The 25,454-nt window shown below is 58.3% G+C and overlaps 1 protein-coding gene across 6 annotated transcripts; it reads right to left on the minus strand.

Annotated features, from left to right (window-relative positions):
- Window positions 1–369: 369 nt before the first annotated feature.
- Window positions 370–25,056, minus strand: SRL (sarcalumenin). 6 transcript variants are annotated; one of them, XM_071760491.1, is made up of 8 exons: window positions 24,934–25,041; window positions 15,836–16,828; window positions 14,158–14,253; window positions 12,948–13,043; window positions 9,868–9,903; window positions 5,616–5,732; window positions 4,712–4,945; window positions 370–3,951 (listed from the first exon to the last, which is right to left on the minus strand). In XM_071760491.1, exons 1-8 carry the CDS (start codon window positions 24,992–24,994, stop codon window positions 3,140–3,142), a joined length of 2,445 nt encoding a protein of 814 aa, XP_071616592.1. In that variant the 5' UTR covers window positions 24,995–25,041; the 3' UTR covers window positions 370–3,139. The 6 variants fall into 6 exon arrangements, with proteins under 6 accessions (XP_071616592.1, XP_071616590.1, XP_071616594.1 ...); XM_071760489.1 differs by having other exon boundaries at window positions 14,158–14,256; XM_071760493.1 differs by lacking the exon at window positions 15,836–16,828 and having other exon boundaries at window positions 14,158–14,256; window positions 24,934–25,056.
- Between the last annotated feature and the right edge of the window lie 398 nt (window positions 25,057–25,454).

Genomic DNA, 25,454 nt, shown 5'->3' on the forward strand with positions numbered 1-25,454 from the left:
GAGCTGGCTTTGTGCTGGAGGGGAGGGCTGGCTTTTCTGTCTCAGTGCCCACGAGAGGGGATGAAGAATGGGGGGACTGTGCACAAAAAGGGTTTCAAGAGCATCTTCTGGCGTGGGTGGGAGCAAGGATCTGTCCCATGCTGCCCTGAATCACAAAACACAGGAGCTGGGGTTCTCTGCCTGGCACAGGGAGCCAGGTTGGGAAAAGTGACCAAATGTCCAGGGAGGGGTGGCAGGTCCTGCACAAGGGACAGGTACAAGGCCAGGGTGCAGGGAAGGACATGGGAGCTTCTGTCTCACTCCCTGCAGCTGCACCCCCTCGGCCATTGCAGTCCTGGCAGGAGAAACAGAACGAGCATATCCAGGGAGTGTGTTTGGAAAATACCAGGTTTTATTAGACAGGCTGATGTTCAAGCTGACAGTTTTATCCCAATGAACATGATCAAGGGCACCTAGGAAGGCCTGTGCCCCAGCTCCCTCCCTCCTGAGATGCTCTTTGTCAAGACACTCACTGCCCCTCAGTGCCTTGGGGGCTTCATGAAAAGCAACATGAAAAGGTCTTCCCCCTGTTTCCATTCCCAGATTCCCAGTGCTCCCCTAACAATGCTCAATGAGAGCTGGGCTGGGGACTGCAATCCTCTTGGGACTGACAGGCTCTTGGATCCAGGGGGCAGAAAGCATGTTGTTGGTGTCAAGGTGCATCACAGGGAGCAGAAAAAAGCCCCAGCTTCAGAGCACACTGGCACCAGTTTGGGCAGAGAACCCTAACCTATGATACTGGGGGCTTGGGGTGGAGGGGTGTGGGGAAGGGCTTGGGCTGCCACAGGGTCCCATCCAGGACCTGGGAGTGCTGCAGGGAAGGGAAAGGGTGGAGAGGAGGCAATGAGTGCTGGAGAGTAAAGCAAAAGAAAACAAAAACAAAGAAGGGATGGGAAGAACAATGGGAGGGGCCTGAAAGAATCCTTCCTGGGATGGGAGGCCTTTCCTTGGTTATTCCAGAGCCCATGGGCCTTTGGGGGGACAGCAAGGAAAGAGATGGTGCGACATGGTGCTTGCAGCCAGAAAGGTTTGGTGGGTTACGTGTGCTGAGAGAGTGGCACACGGTGACAGCAGGAACAGTGACAGCAGGAGCCCATTCCTGTCGGTGTTTCTGTTCCACCAGCTCTTCAGCAAACCACGGTGGAGGAGAGTGAGAGGCGAGGAGTGGGCGAGACAGAGCTGATGAGCAACAGGATCATATACAAGAAAGAAGGAGTAGCAGCCGAGGGGGCAGCAGCTCTGGGGCAGGTTTGAGACCTCGTGGTGCTGACTCACAAGCACATCACTTCTCTCCAGGCTGCTCTGGCTTTCTCTGACACTCTGCTTGCCTTCCCTCAGACCTCTGGTTCCCTCTGCACTGGAGGCAAAATCCCCCTTCCTATGCTTGGGTGTAGATTTGGGTCTCATCTGCATTAGTTCAAATGGTCCTACCTCAAAGCAGAGGAAAGGAGCATGGAAGTCACTGGGGTAGTATCCCCACAAAACTCACCTGGACTTGAGGGGACCTCTTCTTTGCAGCATCTGGCCTTGGTGCCAGGGGAAGTGGAGCTTCCACGGACCTTCTGCCTTAGCTTACGTCCCTTTGGGTACTTGGAGATGAGGGTCACTGCCCTTCACACCCTTCCCATCACAACAGAGCCTTCCATTCTCAGCTTTCTCTTTCCCTCTTTCATTCCTTTTGCCTTTTTCTTGCCTCAGCCAGCACCTCCACATCTTCTTGTTCCTGTCAAAGGTTAAGTCTCTCTGATCCAGAGGTTTCCTGGAGAGCAGCACAAGCCATGGTCGGTTGACAGGAGGAAGGAGAGAGGACGTTCAGCAGGTCATTGGTGTGCTTGAAGGTGCTGGTCTCCATCCAACATCTACCTCTTGGTCGGTTTGTGCTCAGCTCAGCTGCCAGGCATGCTGGCCACCCTTAGTCCCCTGGCTTCCACTGGCAGGTTTCATGGTTGGCAGTCCATGGAGAACCTCACCCTGCTCGGGTGCTCCCAAAGCAATACTTCTCCTCTCAGACTCAACGCCTCTGCGCAGAGATGATCCAGCAAGTGGCTAAAGTGGGAGAAGTTTGTCTAACAAGCCACAGAAACCTGCTTGGATTGTCCTGGGGAGAACAGATCAGCAGATGAACAAAAAGGATGTGGCTAGTGACCCCCCTGTTCCTGCACAGAACATGGGGGTCTGACTGAGACAACAGCAACATGGATTTGAACGAGGTCAAACTGGCAAACCCTCAACCCTTGGAGCCTCTCTGACCCTCAGGCTTGACTCACCAGCCTGGGGCTTTGTGGTTAATGCACATGCAGGCATGATGTGCCCTGGCCCTGTGCTGGCCCAGGGGGAGGAAAACCTGCTCCTGAAGGACTGTCTGGTTCAGGGTGCTGGCCCTCCTCCTCCAGCACAGCTCAGCCAGAGCTGGTAGCTCCTTTCCAGCCCACCTCTTCCTCTGATATGGACTTGCAAATCCGGTCACGGCAACCTGTGTGGTGCTACAAATGCCCCTGCAAAAGCCCTTCCTTGAAGATGAATGCCCAGGTGAATGCTGCAGAAGTTCAACTCGGCTGTTAAGTGAAAGGAGAACTCACTGGATGACCTAGAAGTCTTGGAAAGAAAAACAAGGTCAGTATTTGCAGAGGTCTGTTGGATGTTTATGCCTGAAAACAACAGCTCTTTCCTCGCCCAGTGCTTTGCTCCCAGTGGTGCCCCAGGTCCTGCTCTCCCCCTGTGCTCTCACGCCGTGCCCTCGTTCTCACTCCCTGTTGGCTTCAAGGATGCAGAGGTCGAAATTCCTGTTCATGCTCTCTTGGCACCAGTGGAAAAGCAGCTACGGTTCTAGCTCAGTGTGCATGGCTCATACTTACAGCTTAAACATTGCCTTCTACTCAAAAGAACAAAGATAAAATGTCAGGAATTCACAGTTTTTATTCTCTTTCTTATGCCCACCCATCTTCCCCTGCCACCGATGCCAATGACTCCGAGTCCTTATCGTACAGTAGCCTTTGCCGGCGCGGCACTCAAAGGGTTAACAAACCACAGCTTCTTGGACAGATAAGACACAAGCACATTCACCAGTAGGAACACGTGGAGGTTTATGTTACAGAACACCTTAGTGCTTCTTGTAGCGATTCTTTGGGGTTTCGCCACAGCCGGTGACGTCGCAGGAGAGAACGTTGGGCTTCTTCCCCAGCCCGATGCTTCCCAAGAGATCGGGAAGCTCCCGGGTGATGGCCTTCTCAATCTTCTCCAGGTAACACCCTCCCATGTAGGAACACTGCTGAGACAGCAGCTTAAAGCTGGTGATGGGGTTGATGCCAAAGAAGTCCTTGTAAGCCTCGCGGTTGGGGAGGTCAAATTTGCTGACATTGGTCTTTGCCAGAATGGACTTAAAGATATAGAACTTGTCAGGATCTTCCACAATGTCCCTGAACACCAGTTCTCCATCACTAAAGAAGGTCATTTTGTCCTTGAAGGTCTGTAGGTAGCGGTCGACCAGGAGGGCGTGGATGCGCACGCGGATGGCGTGCTGGCGGATGAAGGCGATCTTGTTCTCCATCCTGTTCTCAATCACCTGGTTGAGATCTTCCAGCAGTGATATCTCTTCTTTGAGGAACAGCTCTTTGTGGGTATCGGGATGGTACTCGTGGGGCCAGAAGGAGCTGACGTACACCCGGGGTGGCTCCGTGACGTTGATGAGAGGAGCCAGGCTCCAGAACAAGGCGCCGTAGACTCTCATGAGCTCCTGGGTAGCCAGGCTGTCAGCTTTGTTCAGGATGATCCGGATCTGGGACTCGCGGCCCTTCAGCTGGCGAAAGAGCATCTCCAGCTCTAAGCCCACGTCCAGCTTCGTAGGGTCAAAGACAACAAAGATGAGGTCAGCTCTGTCGATGAACCACTGGCACACGTCATTGAACGGGTAACCTGGAGGAGAGGAAAGAGAGAAATCCAGCAGAAATGGACAGTGCACGATGAGTCCTTCCAGGTCGAGAGGTAAATAAGCCTTGAGCCTGCTGTGCTTCACACCCCATCTGGCTTGGACAGGGTGTGAGACACAGAGGACTTCCCATGCAGCCCAGAACCTGTCTCTCATGTGCTAAAAACACTTTAGTTTCTTGGCACGAAAACCCATCCCTGGGTGTCTGGGCCTGTGACTGCACATCTCCCTCAGCCTCACCTCCAAACTTTCTTTCTCCCTGCTGCTGGCCACAGGTTCCTGCTGCTCCCATCAGCAGATATCAGCCACATCAGTGCTTTCCTTGACACCAAGGGGGCCAAGAAGCCCTCCTGATAGGTCCTGGCATCCCAGGTGCTTCTCTGAGCCTGATGCAGCACCTGCCATTGGCAAAACTTGGCTCCCAGGGTGACAAATAGGGCACGGAATGCTGAGACAAGGAGGTGATCAACAGCCCTGGGAGTCCCCAGGAGTCATCTCCCTGGAACTCCTGGCTGCCACACCTCAACCAGCAGACACGGCTGTTCCAGATGGTCACAGTTGGGTCTGTTCCCCAGGTCCCCGTTACCGATGCCATAGCCATGGGCAGACAGACATCACTGTCCCCTACAATGAGACCCAGGGTGCAGCCTCGAGCTCTGCCCCGCTGTGCTTCAGCTCTCTTTGTCATCTCACATGGCTTCCTGCACCTTTCCTGGGGTCCCTTAGACAAACCCAGTGAACCCCTACCTCGTTCCTGCTGCTTGCGGTTCTCAATGATGCCCGGTGTGTCCACGAAGGTGACTCGCTCCAGCAGTTTGTGAGGCACTTCTATCCCAATCAGCTTCTCCAAGAAGTTCTGCCCAAACTTCTCCAGGGGCGAGAAGGAGCGAGCGCTGTCAGCAGCCATCACGATGCCCTCGATGGTCTTCAGCTTGGGGCCATGCATGATGACAGTGAACTCAGAGGTGGTGGGTTCCGCCCCTGCCCAGCAACAAGAGGAGCAGCAGAGCTGTGAAATCCATGTCAGGGGATGGACATGACAGGACTGGCCTGGCACTAACTGGGGAGCTCAGGAGCATCGCTCACTTGCTAAGAGAGGGAAGGCAAGAAGCAGAGCCATGAAATTCTTGCCAGATCTCCTGGGCAAATGCCAGCAGAGCTGTTGTCTGTGGGGACTGACTGCACAAGGTGCCCTGGAGAACCCTGGACTGGGAGCCCTATTACAGCAGCACAGAGCTGCCCACAGACATCTGCCCTCAGCTGTGAGATGCCACACGTGGGAGCAGGGAGGAGGGAAGGGCTTTTCTCCTGGGAGGGCAAATTAATTGGTTCCGTGGGAGGAGGGAAGGGGAGAAGATAGAGGCAAGCTGCCCTTGCAACATGACCTGAGCCCTGTGCCGCAGGACAGGGATGCCACAGGGCAAGATGACCTCCTCCTCCCCAGGGAGGGTGGACAGGCCCTGGGTTGTGGTGGGGAACCTGTCCCTCCACACGGACCTGCAGCTGGGTGGCACAGAGCAGATCACATCTTCCCTGCCATAACAGGGAGGGGACTGAAGAGACATGTCCAGGAGCCACTGCCCTCAGGCATGCAGAAGTGCCCATGCCCAGCACACCGGGGACAAGCAGGGAGGAGCCATGAGCACAGTACCTGTGTAGAGCTGGTAGGGAGTGTCATCCAGCCCGAGGAGGTAGTTTATCATGGAGGATTTGCCGACACTCCACGGTCCCAGGAATAGCACCATTGGCTTGGAAGTGATCTCCCCATCTGCGGAGAGGGGAAATAACAAGAGGAAGTGAAGGAACAATAGCTGTCGCCGCTGGGCGATTAGCTCCTGGCTGTAACGAGCATCCCATCTGAGCAGCACGGGGATGCTGCTGGGGAAACAGCCAACCTTTTGGGGCCACCAGCCATTCGCCAGCCAAGGCATCACCCAGCAACGGGCCCCAGTGCCTGCAGGAGCGGGATGTCACCATGCTCTGTGGGAGACCCCACCTCGCTGCCAACCTCCTCTGACCTTGCCTGAGGTCTTTCTTAACCTGCAGAAGGACTTGAAGGTCTTTTAAATCTTTTCTGGCTTCAGTTCTGATTTAGCCAGGATGAGCTGGGGGCTGGCTGCGGGGTGGGGGGCAGTGTTGCTTGAAGGCAGCTGCCGCAAAGCATGGGACACGCGACGGAGGTGGCCATGCTGTGACCAGGCAGATGCCTCGTGCAAAGGGAGCTGGCACAGTTCAAGGAGCAACAGGATGGCACGGTGCTTGGTAAACGCTGTGAGAGCCTTGGGCCAGCTTGCCTGCATTGCAATTCCATCCCCTGGCAGGCATCTGCCCTGAGTTGTGCCTCCAAGCCCTCTGGTTGTGGAGAGGGTCCCTGCTTACATGTGGGCAGCATGAGAGGATCCAGACTGGCATGGGGTGGGCAAGTTCATAGAATCAGAGAGTTTCTCAGGCTGGAAAAGACCTGCAAGATCATCGAGCCCAACCTCATCCTAGCCCTATTACCATGTTGTGAAAGAGCCCCATTTCAGGCCTAGGGAAGGGTAGGAGGGAGATGAACCACAGTGCTCATCCCATGATCTTCAAGCCCTGCTAAGGGACCTAAAGTGGCTGGTGATGGCCTCTAAGATCCTGTCCTCATGCTATGCAACCCCTCCGGAAGCTGAGATGTCCCTGGACGCCTGCAGCCACTGCCCCAGAATTCCCTGTTCGAGCAGAGCTTGTGCAGTCAGCCTGTGCCCTCACTGCTCAGCCCCCAGCCCCCTGGGCAGGCAGCCAGCTGAGTCAGAGGAGCCCATGGCAGTCCCCGAGGACAGCCAGGAGCCTTCTACTCAGCGAGTAACCAAGTCAGGCCAGAAATGGAAGTAAAAACTGGATGAGTGTGTTCCTGCTGGTGGGAATCCTCCCCATTCCCCTGATGTACCAGAACTGATGTAGCCAGACAAACCTGGCCCAAATCGGTGCCAAAAGAGCTGTGGTGACAGATGGCAGAGAGCAGAGCAAGCTGCATCCAGCCTGACATGGCATCACCCCAGCACAGCCCCCCAGCTGCCTGCTGCAGGCAGGGATGTGCCAGCATCTGCTCCCAGAGCTCCTCAGCCAGCGCTGAGCTTTCCCTCGTGGGGAGGAGCTGCCTCGGAGGACCCGTGCTGCCCCCTCCCTTCAGCCCCACTGCGAAGGATGAGAGACCCCCAGCCAGCAGCTTCCCAGCAAGCTGGGGTTCTGTCTCCAAGGAGAGGGAGATGCAAAGCCCGCACATTGCTGCCATCCCAGTCCCGAGGGTGCTGGAGGCGCTGCAGGGTGGCTGCACACCAAACCCGTTCAGGCAGGGATGCAGGAGTCAGGCAGTGTGCCAGCCTCCCCCTGCCTGCATCTGCCCTTGGCAGGGCCACCATGTCACCGCTGGGAAAGAGAATGGGCTGGGGACAGCTCTCGATGAGGCACAGCTGTCCATGCAGTTCAACCGTCTCAAAAGATGGGTAGCTGGATCAGAACCAAGTCCTGCCTGCTGCCTGCAAGCCACAGGGATCCAACCTCGTCCTCTCACGCGGGACAAAAACAAATGTTGAAACCTCAGACTTTGGTTATTAATCACTCTTCTGTGCTGCTCTGTCACTGCTGCTCTGCTGGCTCACTGGTTTAATTGGGTTTTAGATGAAGTTAATGGTTATTATTATCCCCTGTGATGTTGTGCCAGAAGTTTGGGGCTGGTCCTTTGTAACACGCTCCTGGCCAGGTGTGGCTGTGTGAACGCAGGAGCTCACGTACCCCTGCTCCACTTCACATCCTCACTTCTGCCCCACTGCACCAAATGAGCAACACTGCAGGCAGCTCCCCTGCCACTCCACTGGCAGCTCCTTGGCCCATCCCTACCCGTTGCTCTGGAAAACGGGGTACTGGCACCCCTCGGGCTGTCTGGGCAGCACCAGGCACAGCAACCCTGTGGCTCTCCCAGCAGTAGAGCAGCTCCAGGGATGTGAGTCCGTGCATGGGTCCTCCTTGCTGCTGCCAAGGGAGAGCAGAGAGCATCTTCCACCCAGGAGGGTGCTCACCTGGCATCTCTCCCTGCTACAGTCCCCCGCTATGCTTGTTCAGCACCAATTTGGATCACTGGTCCTGCCCAGGAAAAGAGCCAGCCTTGGTGGCTGCAGGGCAGGGATGGCAGCAGCTCCATCACAGTGGCTCTCTCCAGCCACCCTGTGGCTGCTCTCTCCTAGCCCAGCCTGCCTCACTGCCAGCTCCAGCTCAGCCCTGCTCCAACACATCCCAGTTTGAGCCAGGCACATCCCGCTGGTGCACGATCATGCCCTGATTGTAGGCAAGGGGGTCCCCAAACCTTGTCCCCCTTTGTCTCTGCTCTTGTTTAAAACACAGCAGCTCAAACACCCTTCTCTAAGCTGCTGGGTGCACAGGATGAAGAGCATGCTCTGATCCTGCAGACAAGGCCAGGTAGGTCATGTGTGTGTGTCCCCTGCAGTACCTGCATTTGCCTTGGACTGCTCACCTCTGGGGGCAGAAGCAATCTGGATGCCCCCAAAAGGTTTTTACCTAGAGCCATGGCTTTCTAGGGGAGTGGTTTCTATGCCAGGCTGCCCTTGGATAGGAGCACAGCTGGGATTGTCTGGGCAGGGTCTTCTCCCTCCCTGTCCTCAAGCCCAGCAGAAGTGCAGGGTGTCCCCTCACCCCCCACTGTGCAAGTCTGCCCTGTGGACAAAGTGGAGGACACAGCAAAACTTTCCACTCCTTGTTCAGACTCAGCCACAAGCACAAAGGTCTTGCTCTGTTTCCAGACTACCCGGGAAGGCTAAACCACCAGGGGAGACCATCCCAGCACAGCCCAGGCTGCCACCCCATCCCTGCACCCCAAACACCACTGCCTGCTGCCCTCAGTGAGCTGACATGAGTATCAGCATGGCACGTGTGCCCACAGACCCCTGGGGTGACAAGACACCCTGACGTGCTGCAGCTGCCCCCCGTGCCATGCTCATGGACACCCACACAAGCAGCACGCGTGTGCACGCCTGCAGTGAGAGATGCAGATAAGAGCTATCAGAATACACTATATATATCCTCAACGCTCTCCACGGCTGGCACCACGGGGAGCCAGGGGCCCCCCAGGCACTGGCAGGGCTCCGCCACACTGGGGCTGGGGTGTGGAGGAACCTGGTTTGGCAGGATCTGGCACTGGGGGCCGTGGGGTAGGACAGGATGGACAGAAGATCGGCTTTCCCTGCCTTCCATTGGAGCAGGGACATTGTCCCTGTGGGCCAGCACTGGACCCAGGGAAGGACAGGGGGTTGGCTGATGCTTCTTGGCCCATCTCCCATCTCCTGCTTCTCCTGAGGGGAGCTGGCAGCACACCCTGAGCAGGGTAGGCAGGGAAAGGAGCCAGCTCTGGCTGCTGAGGGGGCTGAGGCCACCAGGCAGGGGCCAGCCTGTGTTACTGGGACAGCTGCTGCGAGCTCCTCAGCTTAACCCGCAGCTGGGGGGGCATCACGGGTGGACATTTGGGAAAGTTTCTGCATATAGGAGCGAGAAGGGTGGGAAGAGCTCCCCTGCAGGGTGGGCTATCTGCTGGGCTCTTCTGGCTCCTGCCACAGGTGGGAGATCGACCCTCAGGTCCAGCACAAACACCTTTGGACCAACGCTTGAGGAGCAAGCAACCTATGGAGGCTTAACCAAGAGGGAGCAGCGTCAAAGCCAGGTGGAGGCAGGGAGGCACAGAGCCAGGCCTGGGACAGACAGCTGAGGTGACACACGTGCCAAGGACACCGGCTCCACGTCCCAGCCATGGGACAGCGGCAGCCAGGGGCCTGGGAAGCGTGGCCATGCTGGGTCAGGTGAGTAGGAAAGCTGGAGGCCAGCGAGGGGCTCGGGCAGTGGTGTCAGCAGGCAGCGATACCAACCTGTGGCGGAGGAGCCCAGGGTGCGTCCGGGGTAAGCTGTTAGCAGGGGACACGGGGAGAGAGAAGAGGTACCGTGAGTCCAAGGAGGGATGCGGCTGCCTGGGGCTGGCCCAGGGGGGATCTGAAGACTGAAACTGACCTTCTCTTGGGCAGGGAAAGCCAGCGGTGGCCATTCCCAGCAGGAGGGAAGGAGTTACGGTCTGTCAGCAACGAGACCCACGGGTACCAGGAGAAGCAGTAACCCCACCCTGCCCTCAGGCACCAGGGAGGGGGAGCAGCCCCAGGAGAGCTGCTGAACCTCAGAAAGCACCCCAACCCTCCCACTCCACTTAGTGTGGTTATTGCCTTCCCCAGCGACATTCACCGAGCAAAGGGAGCTCAAAAAGCCATGGTTAGGGCAGCAACCAACCCCAGCAAATGACCATGCTGGTGGTGCTGCTATCCCATGTCCAGCTGTGGGGTGGGTGGTGATGGCAACTGGGAGGTCATCCACTGTACGGTCATGCTAATCAGCACACATACAGTAATTAGGGTCACCAACATGCACCACAAACCAGTATGACCTCACAGCAAGCTTCCCATCACCAGAATGGGAGAGTCCCTCACCCCTGAGCTAGGAACAGTCCCTAAATGGTGGCCCCAGCGTCACCAAGCACAGAGATGGACCCGGGCAGAGCGTGCAGGCACCCCCATGGGGTGGCAGAGCAGAGAGGTGGGAGGGAGGGCAGCAGGCAGGGACAAGGAGGTGGCACCTGCCAGGCTTCAACACGCTGTAAGCAGGGGGTGGGGGGGCTGCACCCCAAACAATTCAGAGCCTTAGGTTGGCAGTGGCAGTCACAGCTCCCCCAGGACAGGTGACACCATCTCCCCTGGTGTCTTTGTGAGAGCAGAGGGGCTCCTTGGATTACACGGGCTGGGGCACGCGAGCGGAGCCAGGGGAAGGCACACAAAATGGAGGGCTGCTGTGTAATGGAGGGGCAGAGGTGCTTGCAATGGCACCCCTCTATATTGGCTTACACCTCCAAAGGTCACACATATTCCATGACAGGCCTGCCCTGCTGCTCTCCCAGCTGTCCCACTCCTCCCAGCCAGCTGAGCCGGCAGCTCTGCACCCTCCAGCCTCCCACAGCCCCGGGGATGGGAGCAGGGGAAGAGGCCAGAGCCAGATCCCAGCTTGCAGGGGCACCTCAAAGACTGTGAACTCACCCAAAACAGAACCGGCACACAGAGACAACTGAGAAAACCTTCCTCAACCCCACCCACTCTTCACCTGCCTTATATAGTCAAGGAGGGGCTCCCTGGGCCAACCCTCTAACTGATTTGCAGCTTTCTCTAATTACACTGAGAATTAGAGGGACTGGGAGGGACTGGGAAAAGCTGGGAGGGAGCTGGGAAAAGCTGGATCTGTGGGTATTGAATACAAACTGCTGGTCTGCAGCTCTCCAGGCTGAGGCTGTCCTGCTTAAAAAACGGATTTGAGAGGGACCTTGAGTTGGGAAAACACAAGGGTTGGTGGCTCGTTCCTCAGGAGCTGGGATGGAGGAAGCCATCAGGGGCTTGAGAAGCTCTTACATCTTCCTCGAAAGGGAGCAGAGAGGAGGCTGCTTGGGTCTGAGGTGGCTGGAAGGCAGGATGGGATGTCCTGGGCAAGCAGACAGGCTGGGGGCTGGGAATTGAGGCTGGGGGCTGAACAGTGCAGAGCAATGGGAACCTGGCAGCTGCCCTTATAACCCCAAATGTTCTCCTGCACAGTGACCCCTGTTCACGTGGCACTAAATTAAGGTGCCTGCACTGCCACCCACACAGACCAGAGCAACTCAGAGAGGAGGCTGGGGTGTTGCTGATGCTGTGAGCTCTGGGACAGAGCCAGCTGGGACAGAGCATGGCTGCCCTGGCTTCAGTGCTTGGTGCCACCACTGTGGCTGTGGGGCTGTGTACCAGGGTGCCAGCACTGCAGCTCCTGGTGCTCCTTTCCCAGGCACGTGGCAGTGCTGTGCTGGCTGCATGAGGGAGGGGACAGCCCAGATTGCTGAGGGGTGACAGAAGTTGTGGGACAGTGGTCTGTGGAGCATCCCTCCCATGTTGGCTGCTGCGTGGTGTGATGCTGTGACACCCTCCCCCCAGTCACCCTGCCACCTGGGTAGTGCCCAGGGTGCTCTGTGTCTCGAGGGGACGGGTCCTGGGCTGGTCATGAGGATTATGCATCCCTGTCCTGCCCCACGGTCACCTGTGCTTCCCCACGGGCTCTAAGCTGGAAATGGTCTGCCTGGGTGTGGTGATGTTCAAGTGGTGATTCCAAAGTATCTGACATGGATTTAGGAGCTGCATTTGGGGTGCCCGTAAAACAGGGGTTCTGCTTTAAGGGAATGTGTCCCAGGGGTTTGCTGAAATGAACACAGGACACGTGCTGGTGGAGGGGAGACCAGCTGTAAGAGCAAGGTCTGTGGAGGGTGTACTTCAGTCCTGTCTCACCAGGAGGGAGGATATGGCTGGAAACCTTCTTCCTCTGGAGGGACACATGTGCTGCTGGGGCTCAGCCAGAACCCATACCTGTGGACACCAAGACCTGCCTACCTGATCCCACAGGTCTATCTGCCAAGGGCTGGAAACTCTAACTCCCAGGAGGAGTGAAGGCTGCTGAAGTTGAGGGATACCCTGCCCACATGGCTGTGTCCCACAGTGAGCAGGAGGGATGCCAGCTCCAGCCCCCCCCAGGAAGCTCACCCTCAGCCTTGAGAGGTCCTAAGCTTCCTTGCCAAGACTATTTCACTGGGCCATGATCTCTGGTTGGCACAGGGACAGGGCATTGATGTTGAGCATGTGGGAGACTCAAAGCAGGCAGGGTTCAACGCTCAGCCTACACAGATGGTCCTGACAGCAGATGGACCTGAGGCAGATGCAGGAATGCCTGCTGCTGGGGTCACTAGGGCATGTCCTCCAAGCCTGGCATGCTCAAGGCCTTCTTGGGAAGCTGCAAAGGAAGACAAACTATCCAAGCCCTTCTGTGATCTGCTCTCTGTGCTGTTACCTGCATCCCAACGACCTGCTGGTGCTGGAGAGCCTGGTGCTGGTGGCATTACCTGTGATCTCGTGCTGCCTCAGCTCGTTGTATCTGTAGGACTGCTCCAGAGGCTTGATGGAGGAGTGGTAGATCTTCCTCAGCCGCTGCAGTACTCCTGTGGGGCAGAAGCATGCAGATGGGTAACAAGCAAACCACATCACCCTGGCTGAGTTCCTCCTAGGGAAGCTGCTGGGGATTCCCTGAAGATCTTGAGGGAGATTCAGCTGTGGATCAAGGGACTTGGCTCACAGTTGTAATCTTGGCCAAACTCTTCCCAGTCACACTTTTTGATGCCTCTCCCTGCCGGGCACTGTCCCCATCTGCTGCTGAGCTCTCCTTAATGCTCTTTAGCACTCAACACCCATGATCCCCAAAGCCCTCCACCATGGTGCCAGGGACCCAGGGCACAGCCCCTAAGCTGCTGGCTAGAATTAAGAAGGAGCTTTGTCCACAGCAGCTTTTAGCACTTTCTTTACAGTCCAGACTGCCCGTGGGGCCAGCAGGATCAAGACTTAGGATACCAAAACCCAATAAATAGTTGGAATAAAAATCCAGACTCTTTATTACAAGTTGTCCCAGATTTCTCTGGCCAGCAGCACGGTTGGATCAAGATGATTCTCCATCTGCATTTTCCAGCCTCTCTACCCTCCTAATTCTTGTCACCCTTGGGGATGTCTTTGAAATACCTCAAGTATGTTAACCCAAGAGCAGTAAAACTGGGCTGTTCCTGAAGATCACAGAATCCCAGACTGTTTTGGATTGGGAGGAACCGTAAAGCTCATTCAGTCCCAACCCCCTGCATGGGCAGGGACACCTCCCACAGCCCAGGTTGCTCTAAGCCCTGAGGCCTTCAACACTGACAGGGATGGGGCAGCCACAGCTTCTCAGGGCAACCTGGGCCACGGGCTCAGCACCCTCACAGGCAAGGTTTGCTTCATAATAAGTAATCTAAATCTCTTCAAATTTAAAGCGTTTGCCCTCATCCTGTCACTCCAGACCCTTTTTCAAAAGTCCCTCCCCAGCTTTCCTGTAGCCCCTTCAGCTACTGGAAGGCCGTGGAAGATATGGTGTTGGCCTACAAGAAGTAAGGTTAAAACCAAAGCATTCTAGGGAAGGGAAATCCCATCCATGTTCTTGGTGCAGCAGAACGGTGTGGAGCCTGTCCCGCAGGGATTGTCTGTGCTGAAGGAGCAGGGCACGCACGGCTCACTGACACCCAGACCCCTCACCTGAGACATCATCAGCAGGTTTGTCCTCGTTCAGCTTGAGGGTGTTCTCCAGGTGGGACCGGTCACGCTTGGTCGGCTCGCTGGCATCTTCAACCTCTTCTGGAGGAAAAGGCAAGGAGACGGGTTACTGCTGAAGCAGGGGACTCCACACGGGAGCTCACACAAGCTGGGGAGAGGCCATGGGGGAGCACACACCCCCTGAGCCCGTGCACCGGCCGTGCTCCTCAGCAGCCACCATGGCCTTCGGCACGCTGCGGTTTCCCTATCGCAAAGGCTCTGTGGGGGCTGCCGGGGCTGTGGCTGCTGGGGGAAGCATTGAGGGCAACTGCTTGGCTCTGAGGAGGGGCTGGTGAGGGAGGCACAGCACATCAGCCCAGGGGGACCAAGGGCCAGGCACTGGGGAATGTGAAGGACATGGCTGGAAGGTGCTGCCGGGGAGGAGCACGAGCAGGCGGCAGCTGCTGCCCGGCTGGGCCCCAGCACCTCCCCTGGCAGCTGCGGCTCCTCCGGGGTAAATCTCAGCTGCAGGAACACTTGGCTCTGCCTGCTCACTCCCCAAAAAGTTACTCGTGGAGCCAGAGACACAAGGATGTGCAAGACCAGGGCTGTCTTTTGAGAGAGCAGCCAGCTTGAGCCATCCTGTCCTGCCTTTGCCAGCGAGGTCATTCCCTGCTGTTTCTCCTGCCTCTACCCCTGTACCTGGAGTCCTTGGAGTGGAGCCCTGGCTCTGGGTGGCCGTGGGGACCCCACACTTTCATGCCTGGCCCAGGAAGCATGAGGCACCCTGATGTCCTTGCTCTGGAGGTGCTGGCCCACCAAGGGCCCCACACAGCTCCAAGTGCTTTCAGATACTGGGAGCTGGGTCAGGCTTGAGTGGGGGTTTGGGGACAGGTTTGGGGACACGTGTGTGCTGTCTGGCTGAGCTAGGGATGCCTGGGCCCAGAGGGCACTGCCAAGCCCTGGGACTGTGCTGAGTGGCCACCAAGGACTGGGCTGAGGAAGACCTTTGACTTGCCAAGTTAAGCCGCGGACACCAAAACTGGCTTTCCCTTTAGGCACAAACGGGAGCTTTTTGAGCTGCAGGTTACGGATGAAAGCAGAAAAAAACTCAGCTGTGTCCAAAGGTCACTGTCCCACTGTGGCCAAAGTCCACAGAAGTTTCTAAGAAATCATGGTTAAAAGGGGGGGTGTCCCTTTTCCTTAGCCAGCCTTTCACTGACCAAGCGTGGCCAGAGCTTTGGCAGCTTAAAGGTCTGAAAGAGCTCTTCACACTTTCCCCACAAGATAAGGGCTGGTGGGCAAGAGCCTCACCACCCCAGGCAGCATCCTGCCCTTGCGGAGAGGGATTCCGGAGAACTCTGAGGGTGGAGGATAAAGAGCCTTTAAGAGGTCTGCGGGTGCTGAAAGGGGCCTGGGTGTCCATGTCCACAGCCCAGAGAAGAAACCGTGGGCTTGAGAGGGGAACATCAGCCAGCTTTGATATGGCTGCGACGAGCACCTGGACGGCAAGGTGTCCCCGGGCTCCTGCCTGCACCCTGGTGCATTGGTTAGGGGCAGGCCAGGGGAAGCACAAGCGTTAGGAGAGGGCCATGCACTGGGTGCCAAGCTCAGCTCCACCGGGGGTTGATGGTGGGGTCACTCTTGCTGCCACAGCACACTGACAAGAAAAGACTTCAACCTATCTGGCTGTGCCGGAGCCTGGCAGCAGCTGGCTGGGGGCTGTGCCCAGGGGGGCTCTCTGTTTCTGCAACCGGTGCCTTGTCTGCAAGGGGGTCTTCTACTGCTGGGGGGTTTTCCACCACTGCTGGTGGGTCTTGTGTTGTTGGTGGGTCTTTTGAAGTTGATGGGTTTTCCACCACTGCTGGTGGGTCTTCTGCTGCTGGTGGGTCTTCCACCACTGCCGGTGGGTCTTCTGCTGTATCCCCACAGGGTGGGTGATGGCAGCTGGCAAGGCCATCCCTGCCTTCCTTCTTGCTGGCAGCCACTGCTTGGCCTTGTTCCTTTTCACCAGAGCCTCCAGCTGCTTCCTTATTGCTCCTTTCAGCTCCATTCTCTGACTCTGCTGGCCTGGCACCATCTTCCTCAGACTCTTCCTCCTCTTTAGACTCTCCCTCCTTGGACTCTGTCTCGCTTCCATCTTCCTCAGACTCCCCCTGCTCATCATCTTCCTCCGAGCTTTGCTTTCCCCCTTCCTCTCCCCCCTCAGGAACAGACGCTGCTCTCGGCTTCCCCATTTTCTCTTCCCCAGGCTGCCCTTGCTCCTTGGAGCCTCCTTCCTCAGCACCAGGCTCCTCATCCTTTTGGGCAGGGAATCCATCTTGTGGGCCAGGCCCACGGTTCCCTTCATGATGTGCTGCTTCAGGGGTGCCCAACGGGGCATCTTCCCCCGGGCCCTGTGCCTCACCAGTCCCCTCCTGGCCCTTCCCAGCAGTGGTCTTCTCCTCCAGCTGGACAGCCTCTGGACCCAGGTCCCCACTCAGGCCACCCGCCGGCTCTTTCTCCCCTTCTCCAGGTCCCTCAGCAGCACCGGGCGAGGAGGCATTGACGGGGCCACCATCTTGGTGCTCCTCAGGGCTTCTGTCAGCTGCCTTCTCCTCCAGCCTGGGCTCTGCGGCTGGCAGGGGGCTTTCAGCAGCACCACCAGCATGGTCCTTGCTGGGGCCGCGGGGCTCTAAACGATGAGAACAGCTCAGTCAGTCTTACCCGTGCCGGCACCCACCGGCCCCCCCGTCAGAGCTGGGGGGCCCCCGAGGGAGGGTTTCTGGCTGTTACCAAGAGGTGTAAACCGCTTCCCAAACCTTCTCTAGTTCCAGCTCAATTTCTCTGTCTCTGTTGTAAGAAGCTGGGCGCAAAGAGGTGTTTGTTGAGAGGCCAAAGCCAACGCTAGCGGGGGGCCCTATGGCTGTGCCGGCCATGGCTGCCCAGGGCCACTGCTGTGACCTGCTGCAAAGCACTGCAGGAAGGCGGCAAAGCAGCCCTAAAAAACGGGGGGAAAGGAACAACAAAAAGCGTAGCTTGGGGGGCTGCGGGCACTTGGCAGGCTAAAAGGGTCCTTTCCCAGCCCTGCCTCTGGAGAGCATCGGCCATGGCAGGCGGCTGGGCAAGGAGGAGGAAGAGATGAGGGGGAAGAAAGGGTGAGGGGCTCTCCTGGCTGAGGGAAGGCAGGGCCTGACCCCGCTGGGCAGCTATTTATTGTCAGCATCCCTTCACTAGGAAAGCATTTGCTGCACCGTGCGCCCAGAGGGGACACAACAAATTTGTTCTGCAGCCCAAGAGAAGCCATCCATATTTTCTCCAGGCCTCCAACTGCAATTTAGCATTAGTCAACGGGTGCCAAAAATAAAAGATCACTGGCTATGCTGTCTCCATTACAAACAGTTGCTGCTAGTCTAAATAATCCCCCGAAACGTCTAATGCCTGCATACTAGGGAAGCTTTTCAGAGGAAAATAATTCCTTTGTACTCCAGCTGGCAAGCAGATGCCAACCAAGAAAAAAAATACCACCTCCACCCAGGCTGCGGGGAGGCAAAGCGGGCAGTGCCGGGCACGGGCAGGGCTGACAGCCATCCCTCTCCTCTGGCTTCATCCCTCTCCTCTGGCTCCATCCCTCTCCTCTGGCTCCTGCTCTATGTCCATGCCCAGAAGCTGTGGGGCTGCGTGTCCATCAGCACAGCCCCAGTGGTGCCACAGTGCCGGGGGTCCCGCTGGGCTGGGCTGCAGGGAACCTCAGTGGCCGAGCACAGGAGGAGCTGAGCCAGGGTCACCACAGTGCCAGCTCCAGTTTGGGGACACCGGGCAGGTGGCTGCATCTCTCTGCAGGCAGGGGCTGTTATCCAGGAGCCGGGTGGCAGTGGCTGGCAGGGACAGGCTGCTCCTCATCCCGCCAGCCGTCCCGGTGGCTCTCAGCACAGCCTGGCACTGCCGCTGTCACCTGCCGAAACCGGATGCACGGGTCACTCTTGCCATGCCCTCCCCGACCTCCCCTGTCCTTTGTTGGCACAAGGCTTGCAGGTGCTTCCAGGCACCCATTTTGGCTCCCAGATGGAGGGAGCTGGTCCCAATGCAGCTCCCATCCTCCTCCCTCACACCCAGACCTCCCCCTCTCCTTCAGGTCACCTTCCTGTGATGACCCGTGGGACCCCGGAGGGTGTCAGGAGATACTTACAGGGGAACTTGCTATGTCTGATCTGGGTGGCCAGGGACCAGCATGGCCCTGGTGGCCCGGAAATCATCCTGGGTCTGCTGAGGGTCCCCTTGGCTGATGGGAATGGAGATATTCTCAGTTTGGCCCCAAAACAGGCAGTGACCTGCAGGGCTGGGCAGGGAGTGTGGCTCCTCAGGTGGGTATCTGGGGAGGGTCAAGGTGTGGGGGGAGGCAGAGGAGACCCTGCATGTCCTGAGGTCTTTGTCTGGGGTCTGTGTGTCCCCTCTGACCCAGGGCAGGGGGACAGGGGAGCCATCACCCACCATGGCCAGACAAAAAGGCAACCTCAGTGTCCACCATGAGCCATCCCTCAAGGGAGAAGGGAAATATTCCCCAGGCACTCTGAGTGGGATGTTCCTGCTGGTGTGCTGGTCACGGGCTTTATTTCCTGTGACCTTCAAGGTCTTATACAAAGTCCCTCTCCTCTCTCCACCTCCTTGTCCCTCCTGTTTCCCCTACATGGTCTCCAAATCCATCACACGACAAATTGTGCTGATCTGCAGATGGCCGTCGGATGAGCACTGAACTGGGCCGAAGGTTACGGGCTTAACACCCTCCCTGTGTCCACCAGAGGCTAAAAATACGTCCCAGCAACTGTACGGGGGAATGAGGAGGAGCAGCTCTGCGGGGTCTGGACCGTGAAGCACCGGGGCCCTGAGCCTCATGTCCCAGCCCCTCACCCTGCTGCCAGCAAGAACTGATGTCTGTCCTGGGGCCCATCCTGCGGGTCCCCGTGGGCCCGGGAGGGAGCAGGGACAGCCCGCTTGTAAAGTGACACCGGGACTCCCCTTGTTCACGCCCTGCCTTGTGCCAAGGGGCTGGGTGGCATCGGAGAGGAGCCCTTGTCCCGTTCCCCTTGGGGACCCCAGCTCCTGGAGTGTCCCTGCCTGCCCCAAACGTCACCCCTGGCTGCAGGGCTGGGGAGCTGCCAGCTGCTGCCTGGGGACCTGTTCTCTAGAGGTGACAACACCGTGGGGCACAACTGCTGGGATGGAGAGCTCCTGCTGGGGACCCACCTGCCCCAGGGTGCCAGTGCTGGTTTACACCTAGGAAAAGCCTGTGTGGAGAGGATGGGGATGGCTCCTGGGGGTTAACGTCACCCTGCCATGGTGCTCACCCCATCCTGGCACGGGCCAACAGGGACAGCCCTCGAGAAGCTCCGGGGCTGGGGCTGGTGAGGAAGGACAGATAGGCACAGGTGTCCCTCAGAGGGAGGCTCTCCCCCTCCAGCAGAAATAGGAGCCCCAAGCGTGGGGCCACAGTGCCATGGGGACAGCTTTTTGCTTCCCGCAGCCCCTGCCCTGATCCTGGCCCTTGGGGAGTTATCCCCGGGGAGTTATCCACTGCTTCCTGCAAGTCCTGCTCCTCTGTGTCTTCCTGGTGGGGTTTGGGAGGAAGCTGGCACCCCAAACCTTAGCAAGGCTGACTGACCCATGTGCTTTGTTTTGACAAAGCCCTCCAAAAGCAGAAAAAGTCTGAAAGTGGCTGGATCCAAAGCAGCCACAGCCCTGTGTCACTTAACCCTGTCCTGGCCATCGGCTGCCACACGGGGGGCTGCCAGGGAAGGGGGTTCTGATGCTCCCTGGTGCTGCCAGCCAGCAGCATGGCTGCTGGAAAAACTCAGTGGGGGTGGATTAGCCCCTTGAGCCTGACCTTTCTGCAGCCAGTAACCCCTCGGAGGCAGAGGAGACCAAAGCAGGGGCTGTGCCCCTCATCCAGCCTCAGGCCTGGGTGCCCCAGGGTGCAGCCCACCCCTGGGCACTTGTCTGGAGCATGGCAGAGGACAGCAGCTCCTCCCTGCTCTTCCCATGCCTCAGTTTCTCCCTCTTCACCATCCCAGCAGTGCCCAGCACCACTGACAAGTCTCAGAGGAAGCTCCCAGCATTCCATCACACTTCAGCAGCTCCAGTGGCCAAACCAGCACCAGTTTGGAGCCACTCGGGACAAAACATTCACCAGCTAGGAGACCAAAGTGTCCCGAAGTGGCTCAGAGGACACAGGCACAAGGGTGGCTGAGCACAGAACTGGCTCTCCAGACCCTTGTGCACCCAAGAGCCCAAAACACCTATCCACAGCATCCCATCCCAGGGGCCTCAGGATCCCAAGGCACCAGCAAAAAGCAAATATTTGCCAGTTTTTTCAATTCAGAGCGCAGCCAGGGGCCAGGGGTATAGGAAACAGCTTTGTTAGATTAACTTGGCCTCATTTGTGGAGGAGATTTTTTAAGTTTAGTTAAAAAAAAATACAAATTGATTTGATTGCTATAAATAGTCAGCTGAAGCTGCATGATATTTCGATTAAGGAAGGGTAAAGAAACCTCACCAGGATGCACCAAAGGGATTAAAAACAGGCTTGAAGCTTTCTAAATGTGGAGAGGAAAATGGGGAATCACTTCTGCAGGGTTTTTTTCTTACTGTCTCTCCTCAGAGTGCCCACCCTGAAGCTATAAAAGAAAACCTGAACTCCTGACTTGAGGAAGACACAAAGACGAGGGTGGTGCCAAGGTGCCTTGGCCGGGGAAGATCCGGGTCTGTGGGTGAGCAGATGGTGAGAAAACTGTGTGTGCTTTGGCACAGGCAGATGTCACACTGTATGTGGAGGAACATCTCCCTGTGCTGTCCCTCATGGGGTCTGCAGCCCTGGAAGGGGTGCTGAAGGACCTGAGGGAAGTGCTGTGCCATGGCTGGAGATGTAGGAGACCCTTCCTCCAGAGGCCATGCTGCTCCTGTCCCCAGCCCACCAGCAATGGGCTTCACCAACCCACCCCAGGGCCTCCCCACCTCCCTCCATGATGTCCCCTGTGTCCCCAGAGGACATCCTTCATGTGAGCCCTTTCCCTGATGAAAACTCCTCATCCCTCTTCTTTGGTCATCCCGAGGATTCCCACTCACCAGGGCAGGACAGGGAGAGCCCTTGGACTTGCCAACCTGGATTTTACTGCCTGGTGATCCATTGTCCCACAAGATCCTCAATTCCATAAGAACACCACACCAAGGAGGGGTGTCCAGCCCCGGGGGTCTCACCCAGACCCCCAACAGCAGGACAGGAGGTCCCAGCTCAGCTGTGGCACAGGGATGGGGCCTCACAGCTCTGAACCCCTTCCAGGAGTAGGGAGGAGGGCAGGGACTGGCACCAGGACCACGCTGTGGCTGCCAACACCCCGGCTGGAGACTCCCCGGCCCCTCCGCGGGCACACGAGCTCACCAGCTTCCTGGGGCTATCACTTACAAGGGAAATGTCCCCACGGGATGAAAATAGCCCTGGTGGAGCTCTGCCAAGGCACCCACACCCACTGCTGTTCCTGCAGCACCCAGGGAACTGACGGTTTGATCAGAGGTTTGCCCCCCCGCCCCCAGGAAGCCCCCATCCCACCATGGGGAGCTGGCATCTGCCTGGGGCTGGCAGGTTGGTGAGGGACACAGTGGGGACATGGCAAGGGCACAGCCCACCCAGCCGTGTCCCTGGTCACAGCCCTCCCAGCCCCATGCCCATCCTGTGGGGACCCACTGGTGTCCCTGTGCCACCAACTGAGGTGTCCTGGCCATACTGCCTGGATGGCTGTCACCTACAGACTGGGCCAAGGAGGGTGTCACAGTGCAGCCAACCTGCCTGACAGAGAATCCCAGACTGGTTTGGATTGGGAAGGACCTTACAAACCATCTCGTTCCACCCCCCTGCCATGGTCAGGGACACCTCCCACAGCCCAGGGTGCTCCAAGCCCCATCCAACCTGGGCTGAGACACTGCCAGGGATGGGGCAGCCACAGCTTCTCAGGGCAGCCTGGGCCAGGGGCTCGGCACCCTCACAAAAAAAGATTTCTTCTGAAGATCTCACCTCATTCTCCCCTCTTTTAGCTTGAACCCGTGCCTCCCTTGTCTCATCACTCCATACCTCTGTAGAAACATCTGTCTTGCTTTGCTCTGCCAACACTCTGGGAGCGCTGGAGCACCCAGAGGGGCCAGGATCTCCAGGTGAGGTATCAGGGATGGGATGGGATGCAGATGACAAGGATCCTGCCTCTCTGTGGTCATGGCATCCAATGGCAGTGGAGCCAACAGTTCTGGCAGTGCTGGAGGGGGTGGAGGTGAGTTCACTGTGGGGTCACTGGGACAGAGATGTCCACCACCTCTGCAGATGCTTGTTGCCCTGGGGGGGCACATGGCTGGGATGGTTGTGGTTGGAAGTCAAGAACTGGCAGAGCTGGAGCTCACCCCTGGGTGCCATATGCTGCATCCTGATACCAGCAACCCCAGGTGTCACCAAACCCTTCAGGCACTCTGCCCCTGGCACTGTGTCCCTGTGATGCAGGGCATGGCAGAGGGGACAGTGCCTCAGATGGAGAGCCAGGGGACTCTGCACCCTCACATCCAGCCACAGGCACCCCCACACCCCCTGGAGGGGGATCCAGCTCCATGTGTCCCCATCCTCCCTCCTTCCAGGGGTACCATGACCAGAAACAGCTGAACTCAAGCAAACTCTGGCTACACCCACTCTACCATATTGGGTGGTGACCCTCCACATCCACACTGGGCCATCACCCACAAAAAAAGAGCAGTTTTACCCTGGAGCCCCCCCATCGTACCCCGATGGAGGTTGGGATGGTTAACCTGGCCTTGCCACTCCACATAGGACAAACCACCCCAAACCTGCCCTTGTCCTCAGGGCTGCACCCCTCCACCATGTGCAGGGGAAGCTCCCAACTCCCTGCTGGGCTCCCTTTGCCTTATCCTCACCAAAGAGGGGTTAAAAGGGGAGCCAAAGGCCCAGAATTGGAAGACTGCCCTCCCCATCACCAGCTGTACCTCCTGCACCCCAAAGGACTCACTCAAGTCCAGCTTGGTACCATCTGAAAAGCAAAACTCATCTTGTGAACCCCACTGGTCCCCGTGGAGCAAAGCCCTGCAGGAGAGGTGCTGCTGCCGGTGGCTTTTTCCCAAACCTACAGGACCAGGGTGAAGCAATGGGACCCACCCCTGATAAGCACAAGATGCCAAGGGGGAGACATCCAGTCACCCCTCAGAGCCAGCTCCAGGCTCCCCAACACACCCGCCAGCCCTGGAGCCTCTCCCAAGACAGGGGGTCCTGGAACAGAGCTGAGCAGGGTGCTGGTGATGGGGTGCCCCACGGCATCACCCAGACATCACCCCTGGCTGGGACCTGGCACTGCTTGGCTATGCCAGCCTCTGTGCCCGCCTCTGTGCCAGCCTCCGTGCCAGCCTCCGTGCCAGCCTCCGTGCCAGCCTTGCCATCTGCCAAGCCCCAGGCCAATGGTGGCTCACCCTGGTTATAAGCCCTCTGTGTCCCGGAGGGCCACCAGCCCAGCCCAGCACCAGCCACCAGCCACGCTTGTAGGGGACCTTTCCATTCCACCTGTCCTCAGACCCAACCCGCGGCCCCGCGGAGGTGACCCCATCACCAGTGGGGTGCATCGCTGGCCCCAAACCCCTTTTATTCACGAGAATGGTCCAAGATGCCCTTAAAAGGCCAAAACTCGCCGGGGGCAGGGGTGCTGGGTGCTGGAAGGCGGCAGCTGCGGGTGGCCGTGCGCGGGGCCGCGGCGGCGCAGGGCCGGGGGGGCCGGTGGCCGGGGTGGCTGCAGGGAGCACAGTGTCCCCTTACACGGCTGTTTCCATATTAAGCCGCCCCCCTCCCGGCAGCGCAGCCCGGCAGAGAACCAGCCCAAATTAACTCAAGGGCAAGCAAGGGTACAGGCAATGCCACCCCACCGCGTGGCCCCGAGGGACACCCGGCTGAGGACAGGGGTGCTCAGAGGGAAGGGGACAGCTCAGGGAAGGGGGTCTGGGGGATCACCCAAAGGGATGGCTTGCTTGGCAGATCCTTGGGTGGGAGGGAAACCCCCAGGGCAAACAACCCACCCCATTCTACTCCAACAACAGGGTGTCCCAGCAGCCCCCCCCCCCCCCAAGTCCCCACAGCCCAGAAGTGAGCCGTGTCAGCACCCATGGGTGGCACTAACCCTGCACATGTTGGCGGCCCCATGGCACCGCGCCCACCCTGGCTCAGAAGGAGGGGACCCCCACCCGCTCCTCTGGCCCCTCTTGGCCATGGCCCCCATCGTTTTTTTGGGGTGCACATGTTGGGGTGACTCTGCAGCCCTGGACGAGTGGCAGGGCAGCACAGGTCACTGCACCCCTGCCACCTCCTCCTGCTCTGCCACCCAGCCCTGGGCTCACCGACCACCCTACAGACCCCCAGGCACCCACAGGCCCCCCAGGCACCCACAGCCCCAAGGGCACCCGCAGCCCAAACGAGCACCCCTAGCACTACAGACACTGACAGCACATAGGCACCTGTGGCCCCACAGGCACCCCCAGACCCACGGGTGCCCCCAACCCTGCTGTGTGCCCACAGCCCCATAGGCACCACTACCCCACAGACACTCAGAGTCCCATGGGCAGCTGAAGCCCCACGGGAACCCACAAGCCCCCTTGGGGACCCACAGCTCTACAAGGACCCCACAGCCTCATGGGGACCCACAGCTTCATAGGACACCCCCAGCCCCCCAGAAACCCCCAGCCCCGTGAGGACCCCCAGCCAGGTGGCAGATGTACCTGCGGTGCCGAGGAGCAGGAGCGAGGCCACGCAGCAGCAGAGCAGGTTGAGACGCTTCATGGTGACTGCCAGGAGCTCCCTGCAGCTCCCTGCCTCTATTTATATGACAGGCGTGGGGCAGGGCAGGCAGGGCAGGGCAGGCAGTGCACAGTGCACAGTGCAGGCAGTGCAGGCAGGACAGGCAGTGCCAATGTGGGGTCACCATCCCCATCTTGGCATCCAGCTGGTGAGGGTGTAGTGGATCTTCTTCGGCTTCTGCAGCCCCTTTTTGGCTGGAGCAGAATTTTGAGAAGGGGAAGAGCCAAGCATCACAGCACCACGGTGTCCCTCATCCAGTCCCAAAGGCAGGTGTCCCTGGACACCTTGTCCTGGGTTGGTTTGGGGCCTCTGCAAATCACCAAAGCCAGGTCATGCCACACCCCCTGTAGGCAAGGGCCGTGTCCCCTCCACCCTGGTGGTGTCCCCGTTGTCACCGACACCGAACTGGCAGCATGGCAGCAGCTGGAGGCACAAAGTCACC

This window comes from Heliangelus exortis, chromosome 17, assembly GCF_036169615.1.
Source record: "Heliangelus exortis chromosome 17, bHelExo1.hap1, whole genome shotgun sequence".
Classification (NCBI taxonomy): Eukaryota; Metazoa; Chordata; class Aves; order Apodiformes; family Trochilidae; genus Heliangelus; species Heliangelus exortis.

Coding starts and splice junctions, on each gene's coding strand:
- SRL (XM_071760489.1), bottom strand. CDS start 24,994: ATGAAGCGTCTCAACCTGCTCTGCTGCTGCGTGGCCTCGCTCCTGCTC. Junction 13,044..14,157: donor ACCTGCTGATGATGTCTCAG/GTGAGGGGTCTG, acceptor TCTGCCCCACAG/GAGTACTGCAGCGGCTGAGG. Junction 5,733..9,867: donor CCTGGGCTCCTCCGCCACAG/GTTGGTATCGCT, acceptor CCCTCTCCGCAG/ATGGGGAGATCACTTCCAAG.